Genomic DNA, 20,025 nt, shown 5'->3' on the forward strand with positions numbered 1-20,025 from the left:
ATAATGGAGATAACGTTATTTTTTTAGTATTCGCCTTGATTTATTAGTTTGCTTATCATTTTTTAAACATCAAATAAAGTTTGTAAGTTCAAGAGCCGGTGAACTATAATAACAAGTACCTAACAAGACATCTGATGATCTGAGATCCTGTTTCCTGCGTTGTTTTCGCCGAAAATCACACGATCGCTCACACACACACACACACGCGCACACACACCACACAACAACAAATGAGACGCGCCCGCACACACATATAGGTATGAGAATACAATGCAAATAGATCAGGCGAACCGCGAAATCACTTGGCGAATATTCGCGAGAAAGAAAACATGGCGCCCGTGGATAATTCGCCGGCGAGCAACATGGGTGGTTTTGAATTGATTTGTTCGTTAACTTCGAACGAAATCATTCCAGTTCATAAGTACAAGTCGGTCAACACCGGCCTCACAGTTTTTATCGCGGAAGTTGAGGGTCCCGTCGTCTGCGGTTACTTGGGTCTAGGTGAGCGTCCTCAACTTAACCTACAAACTCCCTCTTACTATTATTGTCCTTTTACAATCCAACAAATTTGCCGTTCTCGAATAATGACTAATTGATTTTACGTTGACCAAAGCTTTATTTCCAAATAATTCATTTTTTGCAGCAACTGAGGCATTCGATGACGATGGACTACCTCACACACTGGAACATCTCATATTCTTGGGTAGCGAGAACTATCCTTACAAAGGCATTTTGGATCTACTGGCAAACAGATGCCTGGCTTCCGGCACCAATGCATGCACCGATGTCGACAATACATTCTACACTATGGAAACAGTTGGGAGCGAAGGTTTCTTAACGCTGCTACCAGTATACATTGACCATATCCTTTATCCTACTCTCAAGGTGATTTTTTGCAACACCACACAAAAACTTGTTACAACTTGTCTATTTTTAAACTGAGACATTTCTACTTTCTCTTTATTAGGATTCAGCATTTATTACTGAAGTTCATCATATCACTGGAGAAGGCGAAGATGCAGGTGTGGTTTATTGCGAAATGCAAGGAAAAGAGAATGTTGGCGAATATCTGGTGCATAATGAATTGAAGAGAGCCATTTATCCTGGCAAATGTGGATATAAATCAAACACTGGAGGTAATTTAAACAAATTTTGATTTTGCACAGGTTATTTCTTTAATAACGAGTATTTTGTTGTCCTACAGGTGAATTGAAAAATTTAAGAGAAAGTACTAACAATGAAAAAGTTAGAAAGTATCACGAAGAATTCTATAGACCTGAAAACTTATGCATCATTATTACTGGACAAGTAAAGCATGCAGATGTTTTTAAAGCATTACAGCCCATAGAAGAAAAAATTCTTGCAAAGGTAAAACAATATCTTGTCAATCTTACTTTTTACTTAATAGCTGTTAAATTATTTAAAATTTATTGATATAGGGTGATCGAGGTCCTTTCACAAGGCCTTGGCAAGGCAAAGTACCGCCATTTCCTAAAAATGTTGATATGGATATTTATTATCCTTGCAATGATGAAGATAATGGATTAGTTTACATTGGATGGCGGGGTCCCTCAGCAATCTCTGGCAGATCTGATCTTTTGGCCTGCACTTTACTACTCAAATATCTAACAGATACATCTGCTAGTCCTTTGCAACAAGAATTTGTGGAAATAGAAGATCCATTCGCTAGCGACGTTAGATTCTCTTTATCTGAAAATTCCGAATCACTTTTATATCTCATGTTTGAAAATGTACCAAAGCCCAAAGTTTCTAAAATATCTGTTCGCTTAATGAATGTATTAAAAGATATTGCTAAAGATGAAAGTAAAATAGACATGCAGAGGATGAATACTGTGATTCACAGGCACATATTAGAGACATTAAGTAATATAGAAAGCAGTCCTCATGATTCAGTTGCTTTTATGATCATTGGAGACTTTTTGTTTGGAAATAGTAAAGAAGATGTAAGTTTTTATATAAACTTGATGATAGTGGCATTTTACTATGTTATAATGTTTTTATTATGTTTTTACAGCTTGATACAAGACTCAATGAAATTGAAAGTCTGAAAAAACTCAAATTAAAGCCAGTTACATACTGGATAGAATTGTTAAATAAATATTTCATTCAAGCGCCCTCAGCTGTTATGAAAGGTATACCAAGCATAGATAAACAGCAAGAATTGGCTGATATAGAACAGAAACGCGTTTCTGAACAGATTAAAAAACTGGGACCAGAAGGCTTAAAGAAAAAAGATCAGGAACTGCAAAAATCAATCGTGGAAAATGAAGTAATATTAAATTCAAATTTTAGCATAAATAATACTTTTAATAGTATATTATGATACGTGTGACCTAAATAACCGATTACTGCACGGCGTCTATTAGCGCCCGAGCGCAGCGAGAGCGATTTATACGCCGTGTAATAATGGATCGATTTGAGTCACAAGTATCGTATACTATTTTATAGCATCTGCCTGCCCTAAGTCCGCTATGTCACAACTATCCGTGACTTAAACGCGGACGTAGGTCACGCAGTGCTATAAAAACATTGAGGTTCTCAATTATTGTTAATATTATATGTGACATTTTGTAGACGCCAATACCAGACGAAACTTTAACATCTGTACCAATTCCAAGTACCGATTCCATCAATTTTCATCACATCAAGAGCTACACAACAGAAAGTGCCGAGCAGCATCCAAGATTCAATGTTGATAAACTGCCATTTTATACCTATCTACACCATGTTAATACAAATTTCGTTTATGTAAGCTGAATATTTCGTGCTCAAAATCGCTGGTACTCTCGTTAATTTTAATTTCATATTTTACATACAAAATTTTTAGATGTTCGTAGTAATGGACACATCTGAAGTTTCACTAGAAAGGAGGCCTTATATACCTTTGATTTTAGAAGCAATTTTAGAATGTCCTGTTCTACGTGATGGAAAATTAATCCCTTATGAAACTGTAGTTTCAGAATTAGAAATGGATACGATTGCAGTTAGTACTAGAATAGGAATTGAAAACACATCAAGATTTTCATGTGGTGCTTACAGTCATAATGCGATTTTTGCCTTACAGGTAAATGTTACAAAATTATTTCGTCGCTCCCTACAAAGAGTAGCACTGTTCAAATTTCCCGTCATAAGTAGCACAACTCATTTTACGCACGCTAGACTAGCATAACTCCAAATTTCCCGCAAAGACTAGCACAACTCAAACTTTCTCACAACTTAAACAACGAATTTCTATAAAAATTTCCCGATTTTTGCGAAACTGTCCCTAATGAACATTTTTAAATATTCACAATTTACAACTTTCTACCGAATTTAAAATTGTTTTCACAATTACAATAATTTTTTACAAACATTTTTTTAAATTATTCACTTTTTCTTAGAAACCTTCTAAAATTACCGAAACTTTTTTAAACTTTGAGGTTTGTCTGTCTTTGTTTATCAACATCAAGATTTTCATGAACTTAACCAACAAAATAACCCAATAAAAACGTAAAATACTCACATTTTAAGTAATATAAAATCGCGAGTTGTGCTACTCTTGACCGCATTTTTGAACTGTGCTACTCTTCGCGGCATATTGTGAGTTGTGCTAGTTTCGTTTGAAAATTTGAACTGTGCTAGTCTTCGTACGGAGCGACGATTTCATCTCAAAACCAAAATGAGTACTTAAATTTTTTTTTTCAAATTTTGTATGGTCTATAGCTCGAATTAGCCAAATATTCCAAGGGTGTCAGATGGATCAAAGATCTGTTGTACAGGTCTCAACTCATTTCTGAAAGACTGAAAATAATTGCTTCCAAAATTATAAATGATGTAGCGCAAATGAAACGCAAAGGAAAAAAGGTAGTTGATGATCTTATGAAAAGCCTCATATATAAAAAAGGTACTGTATATTTTTTATGCAAACATTTATCATGTATTGTTAAATAAAATAAAGAAAATAAAGAAAAATGTTAACGTTTTATTTTAGAAAGCAACCATTTTAACGCAAGCATGTTACGACAACAGCAGTTCCTTACAAAAATGCTGGAGCGGTTAAATACGGAAAATGGTGCAAAAGAAGTTCTAGCTGAAATAGATGCCGTACGAAGTATTCTGACAGCAACTAAAAATATGGCTTTGTATATGGCTGTTAACATTGATAGATTAGCAATTCAAGTTCCTGATGTTTATGAACCATGGAAAGAATTTTCTGATGCAGATAACTCCACAAAATCTAAGTAAGCTATTTATTTATTAATTTGTATACTAGAATTACATGTTATTCATAAGTCTTATTGATTGATTTTTTTTCAAATTCTTAATAATTTACTTAATAATTCATATAGGCTTCATGTAGTTCAGGATTATGAACTCATTAATCCTTTGTCGGAAATAAATCTCAATGGATGCGTTACTGGTTTGGGTTGCATAGAATCTGCATTTTTCTTGCAATGTAGTCGTGGAATTAAAGATTATCAACATCCAGATTTACCACCTCTATTAGTCTGTTTGCAATATTTGACACAGTTAGAGGTAAAGCCATGAGTACAAATAATAAATAATTAAACTAATTAAAACTATAAAAACGTTTTATTATTATTTTTAATTGTAGGGACCAATGTGGAGACAGATAAGAGGTCAAGGTTTTGCCTACAGCTATGACATTTATACAAAACCAAATGAAGGCCTTTTATATTTAATATTCTATAGAGCAACGAATGTTGTAGCAGCTTACAAGGAAACAAAAACTATCGTTGTTAGTAAATATTTTCTCAAATGTCTTAATATATTTTGTACTATGCTTACATTCAAATGGAAATGTATATTCACAGGATAATCATTTATCTGAGAACAAGTGGGAATCGTTACTTTTCGAATCAGCTAAATCGTCGCTTATTTACGAAATTGTTCAAGGAGAAAAGAGTGTCGGAGATATGGTTGTTAAATCATTGCTGAGTTATTTCAAGCAAGTACCACACGATTACAATCTGCGCATGGTTAAAAACATTTCTGCTGTAACAATGAAAGATATTGAGCGGGTGGCTCCGCAATACCTCAAGCCCTTATTTGAACCAAGTAGTTGTAAAACAACAATAGTATGTCATCCTTCGAAATCCAGTGAGATTGTTAAAGTTTTCAAAGAGTATGTATATATGTTAAAAAATAAGTTTGCAATTGATCAATCCAATATCAGCATTAATAATAATACTCTTAACTCATTATTTTTAGATGGAGTCATGACTTGAAGCTTTATAATTCTCTTGAAGAGACATACTTGAATTCCTGGTGAATATAAACAAGCAAAGAACTTCGCGAGGAAAAGAGATATACATTTTATACACTATTATTTACCGAATTTAAAGTAGGCAACTTGGTGCCATTAAATGAACCATACAATATAGTGAAATTATCAATCTTTTAATACTGTGTAATTAATTTTCAATTTCTGTAAAAAAATATACATACTTTTGCACGGTTTATTAATGCTTACCTATATTATACTTGAATAAATTGAAATTCGAAATGTTTAAATATTTTTAAAAAATGTGAATGTTGATACATACTTATATATAAAATAAAAACATTAACAAAAAAATTGAGCTTCATTTTTTATTGAAAATATGTAAATAATAATTCCATAACCCAAAAAGGTTATAAAAAATATCCCCAAAATTTTAAGTATATGTAAAAAGCTTCCAATTGAAAAATAAACTGAATCTTTGAATCTTTAGATATGTTAAACAATACTTGCCCAAGGATTCAACTCTCGCTACAAGAAACAAATGGTTAATCTATCCAAAGAAGCAATGCTAGCTTTTAATCAAGAATTAATTCAATGTACGTAACAAATACATTAAGCTCATAAGAATAATCATCTTAAACTGTTACTCGGTATAAGGTTTTCCAAATTGCTGTCGAATAACGCGAATTCCAGCTAAAATTATATAAACAATTTGATAAAAGTATATCGAAAGAAAGTGAAATCAATACATTTTAAATAATAAGGTATCGAAGAGTTAAAGTCTACGAAATCCAGCCTCGAAGAGCAGATCGTGGCGGAGGAAACCGAGAAGTCGCGGCTGCAGCACGAAGTCGAACGAATGAATGTTAGAATCAGTCAGTTGAATGAAAGCCTGGGTAAGAAGTCGGCAGCGCGTACAGATTACGAGCGAACCATTCAGGAAACTGAGTCGGCATACATGAAGGTTTTTCAGTTTCTATCCATCCCACAGTTTCCAAATGCGATATTTTATTTTGTATCTTTATATAAATATCTGTATGGATCGTTGCAGATCCTTGAAAGCTCGCAGCTGCTCCTGAACATGGTGAAACGGGAAGCTGCTTGTCTCGATCAGACGCTTAGCAGCAGTAGCAGTAACAGCAGTAGCTCCAAGAGTAATCCAGAGACTGCAAGACGCAAACATTCCAGGGAGGCTGTGAATTGCTTGGATGACAATGTTACGTGCAGTAAACCTATGGCAACTGCGGATCACGCTAGAAGGAAAAAAACTAGTGATATAGCCATAAAAATGTGAACTACATTTGTCTTTGTTAAGCCGCAGTTTAATACGCAGTTATTGGGTAATCTAAAGTATTGTTATAGTAATCTTTTTATTTTTATAAAACATTTCAAAATTAAATTGATTTTGGATTTGTAACAAATAAGCATTAGTCTAGAATTTAATTTACTGTACAAAAATAGCAACTGACAATCAAGATTCAAAATTCAAATCTAATGGCGAGCGCGCGCATGTTTAGTACAGCCGCCACCCGCTAGGTGGCGTAGACGGGACATTTTCTTTTCCACAATCAAAGTAGCAAAGTTGAGGGGATATAACGAAAGGCGAGGCGGCTGAAAGCATACTTACCTGGCGCAGAGGCTACCGTGATCATGAAGGCGGTTCCTCCAGGGCGAGGCTCTTCCATTGCACTACGGTCGAGCTGACCCTTGCGAATATCCCTAATGTGGATATCTCGGGCGTATAATTTTTGTTAGTCGGGACTGCGTTCGCGCTATCCCGGACCTAATCGAATCCAAAAACAGTTGTCCACAACAATGAACAAAGTGTCTATTACAATACTATACAGTATTGTTGTAAATGGCAGCACTGTGTATTATAGTATGTACTAAGTATTGCCTTGTATATATATTTTGTTTGTTTAAATATTGTAATTATAGCGCGTTTTAACAGAATCTGTGTTAAAAAATTTAACGCCGAATAGTACAAAACGCAATTGTTGTACTTGATAAGACTTTCAAAAGTGTTAAATGTAAGATTTTAATAATTGTATCAATTCTACTTATTAACATCACACTTCTAAGTTCAGATATTCATCTGTTGTACAGCATGGTCTTTTCTGATTATTACATGTACATTATTACTCTTGCAATAGAATAAACGAGGCGCTTAATTTTTGATATAAATGTTTTTTAAAAGTTCGTATTTTTCATAAAAACACCTTGCAAAATACGCATTATATGCTCAAACGAATAAATAATACATATAGTAGAATTTCTCGGCGCGAGAGAAAATCAATACACGAATCAAATTAAACAAAAATTATGATTCCTTTTCTCAAAACAAGCGCCACCTGTTTCTCCAAAGCATCTCTTTGTATAAAGAACAGATGTCGCTCACTACCCGATGTATGGACAGTGGACAGAATGATCCTTCAACAGTGTTTGGAGAACCTGCATCAAGTGTATACGCCCAGTGCACCCCGATACACGCAAGTGTAAGAGAGAGAGAGACGGAGCTACAAAAGAGTTTTCTATTCCCCGTTTAGCGTTGTATATGTGTGTAGTACGGGTACGACGGCAACCGGGCAACAGCAGATGCGCGACAGTGGTGCGCGTGGGTGCGCGACGCGATAGAACGCTAGCTTTCTGTGATAAACTCTTTGTGCAGCGAAGCCAAAAGGAAGAAAAAAGAAGGAGTCTTCGGCAAGTGCAGAAAAAGGTCTCGTATACAAATCGTTTCTCCGCGGGGGCTCAATACGGGAAAAAGCGAGACGACCCGGCGGCTTTCGAGCTGCAGGTATACATCGAAGACCGCAGTCGGGCGCCCTCGCGCGTGCGTAGCGCGTAACGCGATCCGAGCGAGACAGCGAGTCCGCAGTGTTCAGTTCAGGCGCAGGCCGCGGTGTGTGCAAGTGTGTGAGACTCAGGCGCACCGAGCTGTACAATAGAGTAGTGGTGGCCAGTGCTTCGCGAGCGGCGATTGATTTCGGACGTGGTGCGCCGACTGTGCATGTCCTCCAGGAACGAGCCGTCCAGCGTCGCGGCTATAATGCCATTGCCGAGTTGTTGCAGCAGTAGTTCGACGATCAGCAATAGCACCTCCTGAGGAAGGTGAGAGAGAGACGAGAGTGGGAAGGAAGCGAGCCAGAGCGTAACTGGAGGAGACACACAACCGGACGACGCCTTCGTTCGAGCAGCGAGAGAAAGACCGAGAAAGAGCGCTATCGCAGAAAAGAGCCGAATTTGTACTCGTCGTCCGAGAGGGAGGCTGTTCGCCGCACAGAGCAAGCCAGCTTCAACAGCCGAGTCCAACGGCTTTCTGGTGAGTCCATGTCCACGCAGACTAGTACAGTACAAGTGCAGCCTACTCGTCTTACGCCTTTGCCGCGGCGCCTTATCTCTCGCGCGCGGCGTTCGTTCCTAACCTAGCATTTCGCGTCCCACCCTCGTCTCCGAGCCAACTCCTACGTCCTCGGAACTCGAGCGCGGAGCGGTGTGGATCGGTTTTTACTCTTCCCCGAAATCATTGTCTCCTCTCTCTCTCTCTCTCTCTCCTTCGCACGCATATACGGAGGGAAAGGAGAGATAGGTGTGTGAGTGTGTATAGCGCAGCTATACTATATACGTTATCGCGGGCTGCCGCCGCTGCCGCGAGCGCTCTCTCGGCAGCGTGACGTCGAAGCTAGGGGTGTGTCGGCTCTCGCTGCTAACAGCGCCCGAAAAGCCGAAAACCCATCGGAGTGTAGTTCGCAGTATAGCTCGCGCCCGGACGGTTGTGCGGCCGCAGTTCCCTGGAGTGTCGCGCAGGTTAGCCTCGTATATTATGAGTCTCTCTCTCTTTCTCTCTCTTTCTCACCCTCTGCGTGTTCGACCGGAAGGTTATTGCTGCGCGTTGCCACGGCGATTGATTATTGCACCGGGCGCTCGCGGCGTCGCTCTCACTTTATCTCTCTACTCCCATATACCCTTCGTCTCTCTCTCTCTCTCTCTCTCTCTCTCTCTCTCTCACTTTTGTGTTTGCCGTGTATATATGTATATACACTCTGCATGCGCCAGTGTGCGCGTGTGTGCATGATATCTCTCGCGCGCGCTGCCTCGAAATTCGCTGCCGCCGCCATTTTCTCGATCGGAAGGAAGATCGGGCCGTGAAAAAGAGTTTGTTGCTGCGTTTTGGGCGGCTCCTCCGTACTAGTTATGCGATAGGAGTTTTTCAGAGCAGGTGCCGGCGCTCGTGCATCCGAGTCTCTCCCGAGATACGTGTAATGCGATGCACCTATACACGTAAAGAGCACTAAGCTAAGAAGTTTCCACTGTTTACACAAAAAATTTCTCGTGTAAGTTTGCTATCGGAGCTCGAGCGATTCCGAAGGTTCGCAGTAAACACGCGAAGTTTATTTAAGTCGCGCTTATTAATCTTCCGCAGTGAAAGCGAGATGTGCTGCGGGGCCTCGTAATCTAAAGTGCGCCGCGTATACACTCTCGGCTTATCCCGGCTCTTTTCCACAGCAGCAGCCGCTGCTTTCTGCGAAAAGCCGACTGGACGAGTACTCGTGCTGCTCTTCACGGAAATCTAAGTTGAGATCTATCTTCGTAACGGAACAAAAGCCTTGCTGCACAAATAACAAGCTAAGCACATTTGTTTTTTCGCGGATAACTGGTTTTGGAACTACTGTTTGACAACTCGATCGAGTAAGGCTCGCTCGGTATCATCTACTTGTTGACGAATTCAGACTTTCGAGCTTCTTGTGTTTGTACATCGAAATTTGTCTATAAACAGAGTCGATTTGTATCAGTATACGGAATCTCCGGTCGAAAACAAGCAGTCCTCCTGTCGAGCAACACAAAGATTCATCATCGCGTCTTCGATTATGACCGCCAGTCGATCGTGGCCGCGAGAGCATCGGTGCAAACGCAACAGAGCGAGTTGAGGCTCGGTGCACAAAAACCGGCGTCTCCGCGACGTCTCGCTTCCGATTGGCCCTCGCGCCGCCTCGCTTCATTTCAACCGGCTTCGCGCGAAAGACTATACACCGGTATATAGAAGGAGAAAGAGAGGGAGAACCGCGACTCGTTGTGGATGATCGTCCGTGCATGTGTATGTGTTTCTGTGTAATACTGTGCGCGCGAAGCGAGCCACCGCCGTCATCGTCGCCGTCGCCGTACGTGGGGGGCTTTACTCTCGCTTGACTCGCGAGCAGGGCGTCGAGTGCCTCGAGACACGCACCGTTCGTCCGTCAACTCCCTTCTCGCTGTGCCGTTCCTGCATCAGCTTTCTTTTCCCCGCGCCCCCGTGTTCTCTTTCTCGTTAAAACAAAAGAACGCGCAGCGAAATCAAGAGGGAGGAAATGTGTGTGAAAGAAAAACGCGAGGGTTGCGCGTGAATCAAGGGAGAAACAGCCCGTTGTACTCGCCGTGTTTTTGTACATCCGTGTGCGTATAACCCTTTGATATCGCGCGTAATTTGAGGTTAGGTAAAGAAGAGTGAGAAAGAGAGAGAGAGAGGGAGGGGGACGCCTGTTATACCGCTCGCCTGGGCGATTCCCCAAAGTGACCTTGAGACCGAGAATAGTATAGTTGTACACATGGTGATTTTTTCCACTGATTCCAGTGATAAATACTGTTTTAATCTTTGCTGGGAGTGCAGAAAGGGGGCAGAGTGACTTATTGTCGACGAAGAAAGCCGACGAAGTTTTGTTTACGTGTGATATCTGGCTGATGATTCTGGCGCAAGTGCAATGACAAATGTTCTCCGTGCACGGTTTCTGACACTGTAAGCGGTGAGTAGATCCATAAGTGAGAGCTTCTCATTTCAAATTTTAATCAACTCTCGATTCACGTGCGAAGAGCAATCTCATTGAGTGCTAAGAATGAAAGTACTTCAGATAAGGCAGCCTCATAATGAGGACACTGATTAATTAAAAAAACCGATATAATCGATTGCTTTCTCGCCTGCACTATTTCTATTGAGAATCGCAATAGACAGTGCAAGGTTTTATACATCAGTAAATAAACGTTAACAATAACAGTTGTGTCGTCTACGGAAACATTACTTTTCGCGTTAAAATAATTCAATCATACAAACTCTTTCTGAAGTTAAGGCAGTATCAAATTTGTCCCCGCTTGGAAAAATTGATCTTCGACTAATTTTTGAAAGAAAAAAATCTAACTGATCTATCCGTCCAGCACATCAGACGACTGGCAACGCTCCCATTTTTTTTTAAACTATATATCCGGCAAAGCAAAGCTCGCTGGCATTATGAAAAAAGTCGTACGGCTACGTTGATATTCTCTCTTTACGAATGGCATTTAGCCGTGCGACGAGGCTCGCACACACACAACGTACGATGCGCGCGATAATCTATGTTTAAACCGTGACATCATCGGGATGCCAACGCTAGCCGCCACCGCCGCAGCTTCGAGCGAGAGGCGAGCGCGTGAGCTTGTCGACGACGACGCTTAGAAATTCTGAATCGTGTTCGGTGTATAGCAAAGTCCCTGCTCCTCCTTTTGCCGAAAAGATGTCGATGCTGCAGCCACCGCTGGTTTATATTATTTTTCAACCGGTACCCGTCGTGCTGCGTGTAGCATGGGGCGTAAAGGGGGGGGGGGAGAGAACAGGAGAAAGGATTACGAGAGGTTTTAATGGCTGGCTCCAGAGCTCTCTTTTTTCGAGGCTCATCATTTATATGGCTGCGGGCGTAGTAGCAGCTTTTGATTCGGCTGGCCCGCAGAGCTACTCGTTATTGATAACGTTACGAAAGAACGTGTATATATTTTTATGATTTATTGCAGTTGTAAAAAGCGATGAATCGAGGCTATTTTTAAGAGGGATTTTTTATATTTACTATCTACCAGCCGAATATAAAGTTCATTGTTATAATGTACAACCGAAAAAGGTTCCGCGCAGTCGAAGCCGTTACAATTTCGTAATTTCGTTAGGAACTGCGGCGCATTGATGAACATTTCGACACGCCTCTCGGTTTCTCAGCACTTGTACGCATGATTACGCAAAGCACCGGTGCATGTGCACCGCTGCATGTAGGCGCGAGGAACCGGGAGATACTTGTTCTCTCACCATTGTCCGCTACGAAAATCTCCTCTTTTTCGAGTCGTTTCCGTATCTCCCTTACGTTCGCTAAAAATTGAGCATGATGCAATACTATTATCCAATCCTGTGTACATATGTACCACAAAAAGCATGACTTCACTTCCGTATTTATACTTTCATTCGTAAATTATCCTTGTGCCCGCTCGGGTAGGTCCTCATTTGCATTCGATTATACGATAGGACTTGTGAATTGATCAATCTCGTATAATTTACTAACGTGAACGAGAGTTTACACAATTGTGTCCGTTGATGTTCATCGATTGACAGTGATAAATCTGTTCTGTGTATGCTGTTAAACAAGTTGCACGATAATTGTGATTCGAGCTCCTTGTACGTTGTTTATTTGCAACGTTATTGCAACGCGTTACTTTGGTAAGAAACAAGCGTCCAAAGTTTAATATTTGTTTTTTTATTTATAAGCCTTTTTTTCTAATTGTGTATGTGCTGAAAATCTAGGAGTCTGCGTAAAAACAGATGGACTTGATTCGTTTCCACGAAGAATTGAACCGCTCTATTTCGGAAAACGACTGGCGAATTCAATTATTTTCGTCCAGCACGCAATCTGCCACTCTGGAACTCGGCCAACGTGAATTTGCAAAACATGAATGTTTTCACTCATCACTCACGGCATTTCCCTCATGGTTATCGATACTTCTCATATATCTACTCGGCGTTAGTAGGGATTTGCAAAAACATTGTGCGCGCTATCGATGCCTCACTTTCTCGTTATAATTCCTTATCGGATATATCTCTGTTTATCAACCGACAGTCTTAGTCTGCGATAAGGCAGTGGTTTGAGCCTGGATAAATGCTCGTGAAAGCAAAGTTCAATTTATTTAGAAATTATATTTGGCTGAATTGATTTCTAATAACATTGTCCGCGATTTTGCAAGTCACGTGTGTTGTGAATAGTTTGGAAAACTGTGGCGCGTTCGTGGAAGTTAGTCTATTTAGGAACAGTTCACAGTTTTACTTCGGAAGATATAAGGGATGATCAAATCTATTTCGATCACGAAAGTAAGTCGAGGCATCGACTTAGCCGAACGCTGTGGAACACTCTGTTTTTGTCAAGATAAGTGATGAGGTACGCACTCGAAGATAAATAGCAGTAAAAGTGAAGTGATGTTACGTGAATAATTTCTAGTTGTTTTGTTTTTTCCAAAACTGTACAATATTGTTATCGATAAATTTAAATCCAGGAGTATTTATCGCGTTAAACATCGATGCTTAATAGAGCGGTATACTGTTATATCCGCGCAGTAGTTCGTGGTATCTAGGCCATCGCGTACGTTTCAAAAATTAACGGCATACACCAGGTCCCAACGTAATCCATCAAAATAGTCTTGTCTCTTGTTAGCGCGTGACGACTTTGACAGTTAGAATTTTGTACTATTTGCTTATGAATGTAATGCTCTCCTAAAATTGAAAATACAACAAGCTTATCTACACAAATTTCACAGCTGGGCAAATTAAGCATTAGACACTATCACCCGAACAGCGCAACTCGATTTTTTCACATAATCCTCGATCATATATAATAATAAAAAAAGCACGTTAAGCGTTGACAAAATTCGTAATCGATCAAACAAAACAAGTGTGACTAAGAGAGTATCCGTCCCGGCAAATCTTTCAATCCGCACACGCCAAGACAGTCGTAAATTGTCGAGAGATAAATCAGAATCATCGAGCGCGCGATCGTTGCGGAGTCTCGATGTCTCAACGCCGCCGCCAAACGAATCCGATAAGCCCCCCATAGGCCATACACACACTCGCCTACCGCACGCCGCTTCAATCGATCGTCAATCGAGCGTCAATTAGCTCTAATTAGACTACGCCGTCTTCTTCCTCCGCGTCGTCTATCCCCCGCCGGGTTCCTTTTTCTAGCTCGACTGAGGCGTCGACTCATCCTCTATATCGCTATGCACGATAAGGGTGTAGAGGGCGGGGTCGGCGTCATAATTCTCTCTCGCGCTCTCTCTCTCTCTCTCTCTCTCTCTCTCTCTCTCTCTCTCTCTTCGGAGACTAGTCCCCGGATAAGGAGTGAGTCAGAAAGTGGGGGAGAGCAGCAGCCGGCCGAAATTCCGTGTGTCGGGAAGCGAGATTTCTCGGCTCGGTGAAGTATCGAGACTTCCGTGAGATGAGCTACTTTGACGTGTATCGCATAAACAAATATTGGCCACTGCGTTTTGCCCCAACTCACTACATTTCATTATGGAGTGTCCGAAAAATCGATACAATCGATTTTCGGCAAGCAAAATCATCGCGGAAAATCCCAAACGTCGCCGTTGATCCGAAATCATTCGTCGGAGTTTGTTCTCTCGCCTCGCGTCAGAGAAAAGTATGTAGGTAGGTAGCTCAGGAGAGTGTGTTGCGGCGCGATCGCGCACGCCCGAAAAATTAGGTCGCGCACGCGTTGCTCCCCGCACACACACACAGCAGCAGCAAGTCGAGCTTTTCAACGACGAAATTGCCTTAACTAGGCGAGCCTTGTGTTTCTTTACGGCTCGCGGCGCTGCCTTTTACGAGTTGATAAGAGCCCCGATATGGGCGTGTACATCACATAGGGCTTATACGAGAAGCAGCTGCTTGGCTTTCTACTCGTGCTGCTGCTTATACTGCCCGGTAGAGAGAAAAGGATGGAAAAGCGAACGGCCGCGATCAATAAGGTGCAATACAAAGCCCAAAACGAAGACTGACGGACGCGAGCTCGCTGTACATCCGTCGAGATCGAATTTTAACTCTCTCACGATTAAGGAGCCTATGAATCTTACATTTATCGTGGCTCAGTGTGAAATCTAATCTCGTGTATACTCTGCCGAGTCACTTTTTCGATTATGTTTTTTCAGTGTCTCTTAAAACGAATGATTTAAAACTGCCTTCTCTTTTTTGTAATGTTGAACAGTATTTGCCGCGATACACGCACAATATTTTCCTCTTCTACCAATACCACAATATACACATTTCTATCGGCTCTCCAGACATATGCTCTTCGTAGACCGGGAACAAGGGAGGCAGATACAAGACTGCGTACACCGCAGAAACAGACGATAGAGGGCAAGGGAGGAGAGACGATCGACGGCTGCGGTCACCTGTCACTCTCGTCATTTGCCGCTGTCGCCGTCGCGACTATATTTGCGCTCGTAACCGAAGACACAAGAATAACCAGTCGTCGGCGTTAAATGCCCGCGCGCGAAGGGGAATCTCCGTCGGAAAATGCTATGGAGGCTGAGACGAAGATTATCAAGAGAGAGCCGGATGGAAGACGAAAGTTTATTTTTCTTAATTGATTTTCTCGCTCTGTTTACCTCACGATTTTGTAGAATAGTCGACTCGAGAGGAAAATACTGCGCCGAGGATGGAATCCTTTTACCCGACGTTGCTGCCTCGATGGAGCGAAGAGATTAATGGGCTTGGTTTTGAAATTAGTATAATATGTGCTTATTCAGCAGGAAAATGTAGCGTTAGAGGGAATTTATGGTAATCGAGGCAGTCTGTTATTAATAATGTATATTATTATCTGTTATTATCTTTTCTTAATATAAATAAATCTTGAAAATGCACCTGCGTGTGTATAACAACTAAGAACACGAAAAGCTACGTCTGAAAAGATGAATCGTTCTACTTTTTAAGTGTTAATGAACACTTGAGAAAGGATTACGAGTGGAATCGAAAGTTATATTATTTACTCGAGATCGGAGATATGAGATTCCTGCATAAATTTCAGACCGGACTGGACGACCGATGATCAGCATATGATCGAGATCCAAATAAGTCTATCGTGCGTGCTGCACTCGATTGTGAAAGGCTTAAATTAAAACCGATCGTATATCTTCCGATAAGAATCTACATGAATATCTATCCTATACAGGTTCATATAAGAAAAATCAGAATACGAACAAGATAAATCAAAAACCACAGTAGATCTAGGAAGTCCATCGAAGAAAAAACGTACGTACAACCGCGAACAATATTCCCCGTATCTCCTCGCATCGTCTGCGGTGCAGTCGGTGGTTGGAGCTGTTGGAGACGCTTCTCGACAAGCCACAGATCCTCTCGTTCGCCAGAACATAGAAAGATATATACAACTCGCCGACTACACATGGCACGCGCTCGCGAGGTCAGTGCTCGCTTTGCGCCGCGGCAAACAAGACAACGTCGGCGTGTGCCCTGGGGCATCAGCTCTCGCACTTCTTCTGTGCTGTATTCCCGCTTCGCCAACGTGGATTGGATTCGAACCGCCCCGGTTCGATAAGTGTTTATATGTCGCGTGCGTACTCGTAATCTTACCTTTTCGTCGGCACGTGTATAGCCTGTAAGGTATACACGAATATTGGCTGCGACTGAAAATAGAGGGTAGAGCTTCTTTCGTATAATGTGAAAGTTTTTGTGTGCTCAAGCTGTTGGGCGACTATCGATCTGTCCTCCGGCTTTCGGAATTGAAGCGAGTTGGCTTGTGGAGGGATTAGTTTGATCTTTTGTAAATGAGGTTATAACTTTGCTACAACTAATCGTAGGCGAAGATACAATATTGAGTTGTCAATCTATAATAAACATCTAAGTTAAATTAACGCAGGTTTTACTAAAAGCAAAAAGAAAGCAATAATAAAAGCTGTACTGCGGTAATAACAAACGCAAATCACATGCCTCGGATCATAATGAAAGTTGCGGCACAAGCGAAATAACGAAAGGCCGTGTGGTGGCAGGTCTATAAAGACCCTAAGGACTTTTCCACGAATCTCCGCGAAAAGGATCGATACGCTCGGCCGTATGTTGGAGAGAACTCGTGTGTGTGATTTACGCTAACGCTCTTTTCCATTCTTACTCTGTGTGCTTACGCATGCGCGTGTGCTCGGGAGGGTAAAAATGGAAAGTGGGTAACTCTCCTCCGCTGAAATATTGATTACTCGTTAAGAAAAGAACTTCCGTTCTTTCAAGAAAATTTGATAGAAAAAAAATCTTTTTGTCGGGATTCATGAATGGATTGTTTGCTCAGCACTTCGACTCTATATTCTAGACTCGATAAAAAGCCAATGCAGTCGCGTATAGCCGGCGGTCTCTTTGTGAAGACCATAGTCACTCTGTGCTATTTATCTATCTCGATTCCGCACTTGTTCGTGGAATCAATCGTTTGGAATAAATGTAAACAGACTTATCGATGAAACTATCTTTGATTTATATACTAAACAATAATATACGCACAAAATCAAATTCATTCATTGTGTAAAAGTAAAACCAGATTGTCGTCGTTTCTATACATAAATACATGAATTGAAACTTTTTCTTGTTCTAGTGCGACAAAGTTATCATATGCATTCTATTTTTGTCGTCACCTGCGCGAGAGTGTACAATAGATCGCGCAGCTCCTCTGTTTCCGGTTTTCCTGCAGTCGAACACAATGCGTGTTCGTTCCGCAATAAAATTCGGTTGACAGTATTCAGTAAATGCGCTTATTAGACGCGGTCAATTTCATACTTGCACTTCATTCATACACCTCGCTACATGTGGAACGTGTAATTCGGTAAACAGCTGTTATAATTACAGTGGTTGGGATTAAAGAAGGTTCATAAGGAATAATTCGATGTTGTGACGAACCGTTCTCATTTTACATGCACACAATATCATAACGCTTGCATTTATTTACGCAAATCTTTATAAAAAATTCATCGTCTGATTTTAGGTTGCTACGGAAGCATCAAGCCTAACCTTGCATAGGTAAGTCAACTTTTTAAAAATTCACCACCAAACATGTGTGCATATAAATCGGGGAAAGCGATTCGAGAGGGGACACGAGACCTCTATCTAAATATAGCCGGTAAAATTTTGAAGAGCAGCCGCGCATTCGTATACAAATTGTTCGCCGGCACGCGCATCGTGTACGTTTTCGTATATCGTCAGAGGGGGGTGTAGGCCGAGAAATTTTGGTCTCTTGTTGTTCGTCTCCTTCAGCTCACGCGGCATTTCGGGCATTCCCGCGCCGGAAATAGACAGCCCGTAATTCCTTACCTCTCTCCCTCTTTGCTCTTTCTATGAGACTCAGGTTTGAGGACGTCGACGCCTTGAAGGCGAACTTTAGCTTGTACCTTGTCGACACTCAAGTTTGGGGTCGATGCACTCCCAACAAACAGAAGCCATCGTTGACTCTCTAGCTGTGTATAACAACGCTGTTGTGCCCGCTGGTCGAGGTTCGCGATACATTTTTTTTTCTTCACTTCGTTGCTCGTATTGACTCATGCAGTGTCTGCTATGTCTTTCTGCTACACTTCGATGCATATAAATAGAAGTTTGGTATTTTTAATTCAAACTAAAGCAGTACCGGATTAAAGAGATCGCTATCCACGAAAATAGTTAGATTTTCAAACGTTCCCCCCTTAATTTAAATATTTTAATTTTGTTTTACATTAAGACTCCGGGGTCTACAGCCTTCGACAAAGTTATCATCAAAAATTCTAATCGTCTCTGCACATCGCAGCAGCGAAGTTCGAGTGTCTGCAGGCGTTGCGCGACGGCGCAGTACTCGTGATTTTTTCATGCAGCTTCTTTGAGGCAAAGTTTCCGGTGTCCAGGCTTCCCTTCGCCCTGTAAAAACATTCATTTTGTGCGCGACCGTCCTCTTCCGGCTGTTGCGCGCCAGTCAAAGAGTCGCTCGAGATGAGTTTGTGCACTCGGCCGATGCTGCGCGGTGGAAAAAAGTAGGCTACGTTTGCCTAACCTCGCTCGCTCTCTCCGCACTGCTGCGCCGGTATGTGCTTCGCAGCGGCGATGCATCGGCTTTAAAAACGCGTTGCGCGCATAATGTATACCTGTGTGTTACAGTGTGTCGAAGCTCGCGAAAATCTAAGGTCATAGGGCGTGTGGGTGTATGCGTGTGTGTGTCGAGATTGAAATTGTAGCTCGCTTCGATTGACATTTTTATTAGCGCGTAATGCGACGAGTACTCGAGGGCAGTTAATCGGCTTGATTCTTCGTGCTTGGCTATACACAGCTCAGCCACTCGCACCTCTTTTTGTTCTGCTAATGAGAGCAAGGTCAGCTTCGAGTGTGATTTTCACGATCGAGCGCGTCGGATAATTCGAAAGCTTTTGCAGCTCTGCGCGAGAATTTTTCTAAAGTTAACAACTACGATGCTCTCTAACTCGAGAAAAGAACGAACTTTTTTGATTTCATTACGCAATGCGTTTTATGCGATTCGTGATTCTCGAAAACCCCGGGCATAACTGCTTTAATGGATCGTTAACTAAAAATAAGCGGCAATCCATTAAGCTAATGAATAACAAACACCCACTCCCAGAGAACAATCGGTAAACTCGTGCCAGAGCGGGCATACAGGAAAAAAAGAACTTCGTCCGTTTAATGACATTCGCACAAAGGCTAAAAAAGCAATTGAAAGGTCCACCGTGTCCTTGGCCATCTCTCTCGTAACTTCAGAGGCAACAATAGTAAAGGCTCTGCATATAGCGCGTACTTGCTGTTATAGAAGCGTGTGTGTATGTGCGCTCGCTATAGGATTTGCGAGCATCGAGCGGTACGTTTTTTCATGCTCTTTCTAACTTTCATTCTGCAATCTTTCGGAATGAAACTTTTTGTATTTAATAATTATTTCTCTTCCTGTTGTATATACAAATTCGAGCGGCTATAGAGTTTTGTTTGAAAGCGCACTGAGAGAAAGATATCA

General features: G+C 41.4%; 3 protein-coding genes and 1 non-coding gene across 22 annotated transcripts in view; all 4 read left to right on the forward strand.

Moving 5' to 3' along the window:
* The first annotated feature begins 275 nt into the window (after positions 1-275).
* LOC100120144 (uncharacterized protein C05D11.1) lies at positions 276-5,599 on the forward strand. The gene is made up of 14 exons (XM_001603758.5): positions 276-501; positions 644-885; positions 968-1,136; positions 1,205-1,368; positions 1,440-1,964; positions 2,036-2,290; positions 2,596-2,769; positions 2,849-3,085; positions 3,724-3,904; positions 3,992-4,241; positions 4,350-4,536; positions 4,616-4,759; positions 4,836-5,146; positions 5,233-5,599. The coding sequence occupies exons 1-14, from the start codon at positions 330-332 to the stop codon at positions 5,291-5,293; spliced, it is 3,072 nt and encodes a 1,023-aa protein (XP_001603808.1). The 5' UTR covers positions 276-329; the 3' UTR covers positions 5,294-5,599.
* Positions 5,595-6,669, forward strand: LOC100120169 (Sjoegren syndrome nuclear autoantigen 1 homolog). Its single transcript, XM_008203947.4, has 4 exons — positions 5,595-5,654; positions 5,736-5,841; positions 6,010-6,209; positions 6,297-6,669. The coding sequence occupies exons 2-4, from the start codon at positions 5,787-5,789 to the stop codon at positions 6,537-6,539; spliced, it is 498 nt and encodes a 165-aa protein (XP_008202169.1). The 5' UTR covers positions 5,595-5,654; positions 5,736-5,786; the 3' UTR covers positions 6,540-6,669.
* A 195-nt stretch (positions 6,670-6,864) lies between these two features.
* LOC116416213 lies at positions 6,865-7,026 on the forward strand. The gene has a single exon (XR_004226732.1). It is a non-coding gene; the product is annotated as a U1 spliceosomal RNA (small nuclear RNA).
* LOC100120196 (protein hu-li tai shao) overlaps positions 6,871-20,025 on the forward strand; it is a 42,247-nt gene continuing 29,092 nt past the window's right edge. For 5 of the 19 annotated variants that reach the window (XM_032597660.1, XM_032597665.1, XM_032597668.1 and 2 more), the window contains exons 1-2: positions 6,871-8,567; positions 18,031-18,065. The gene's annotated coding sequence lies outside the window, so the exon portion shown is untranslated. Of the gene's footprint in view, positions 8,568-8,904; positions 9,053-10,853; positions 11,023-18,030; positions 18,066-20,025 lie in introns of those variants that run through there. The other 14 variants (XM_032597661.1, XM_032597655.1, XM_032597671.1 and 11 more) reach the window with 11 other exon arrangements.

The sequence above is a fragment of the Nasonia vitripennis genome, chromosome 2 (genome assembly GCF_009193385.2).
Source record: "Nasonia vitripennis strain AsymCx chromosome 2, Nvit_psr_1.1, whole genome shotgun sequence".
NCBI lineage: Eukaryota > Metazoa > Arthropoda > Insecta > Hymenoptera > Pteromalidae > Nasonia > Nasonia vitripennis.

Bases quoted from the DNA above. Each gene is read 5' to 3' on its own strand.
- LOC100120144 (XM_001603758.5), top strand. From the start codon at position 330: ATGGCGCCCGTGGATAATTCGCCGGCGAGCAACATGGGTGGTTTTGAA. The intron at 2,770-2,848 runs GTAAGCTGAATA...CAAAATTTTTAG, and splicing joins TTAATACAAATTTCGTTTAT to ATGTTCGTAGTAATGGACAC. The intron at 4,242-4,349 runs GTAAGCTATTTA...TAATTCATATAG, and splicing joins GATAACTCCACAAAATCTAA to GCTTCATGTAGTTCAGGATT.
- LOC100120169 (XM_008203947.4), top strand. From the start codon at position 5,787: ATGGTTAATCTATCCAAAGAAGCAATGCTAGCTTTTAATCAAGAATTA. The intron at 5,842-6,009 runs GTACGTAACAAA...TTAAATAATAAG, and splicing joins TAATCAAGAATTAATTCAAT to GTATCGAAGAGTTAAAGTCT. The intron at 6,210-6,296 runs GTTTTTCAGTTT...GGATCGTTGCAG, and splicing joins CTGAGTCGGCATACATGAAG to ATCCTTGAAAGCTCGCAGCT.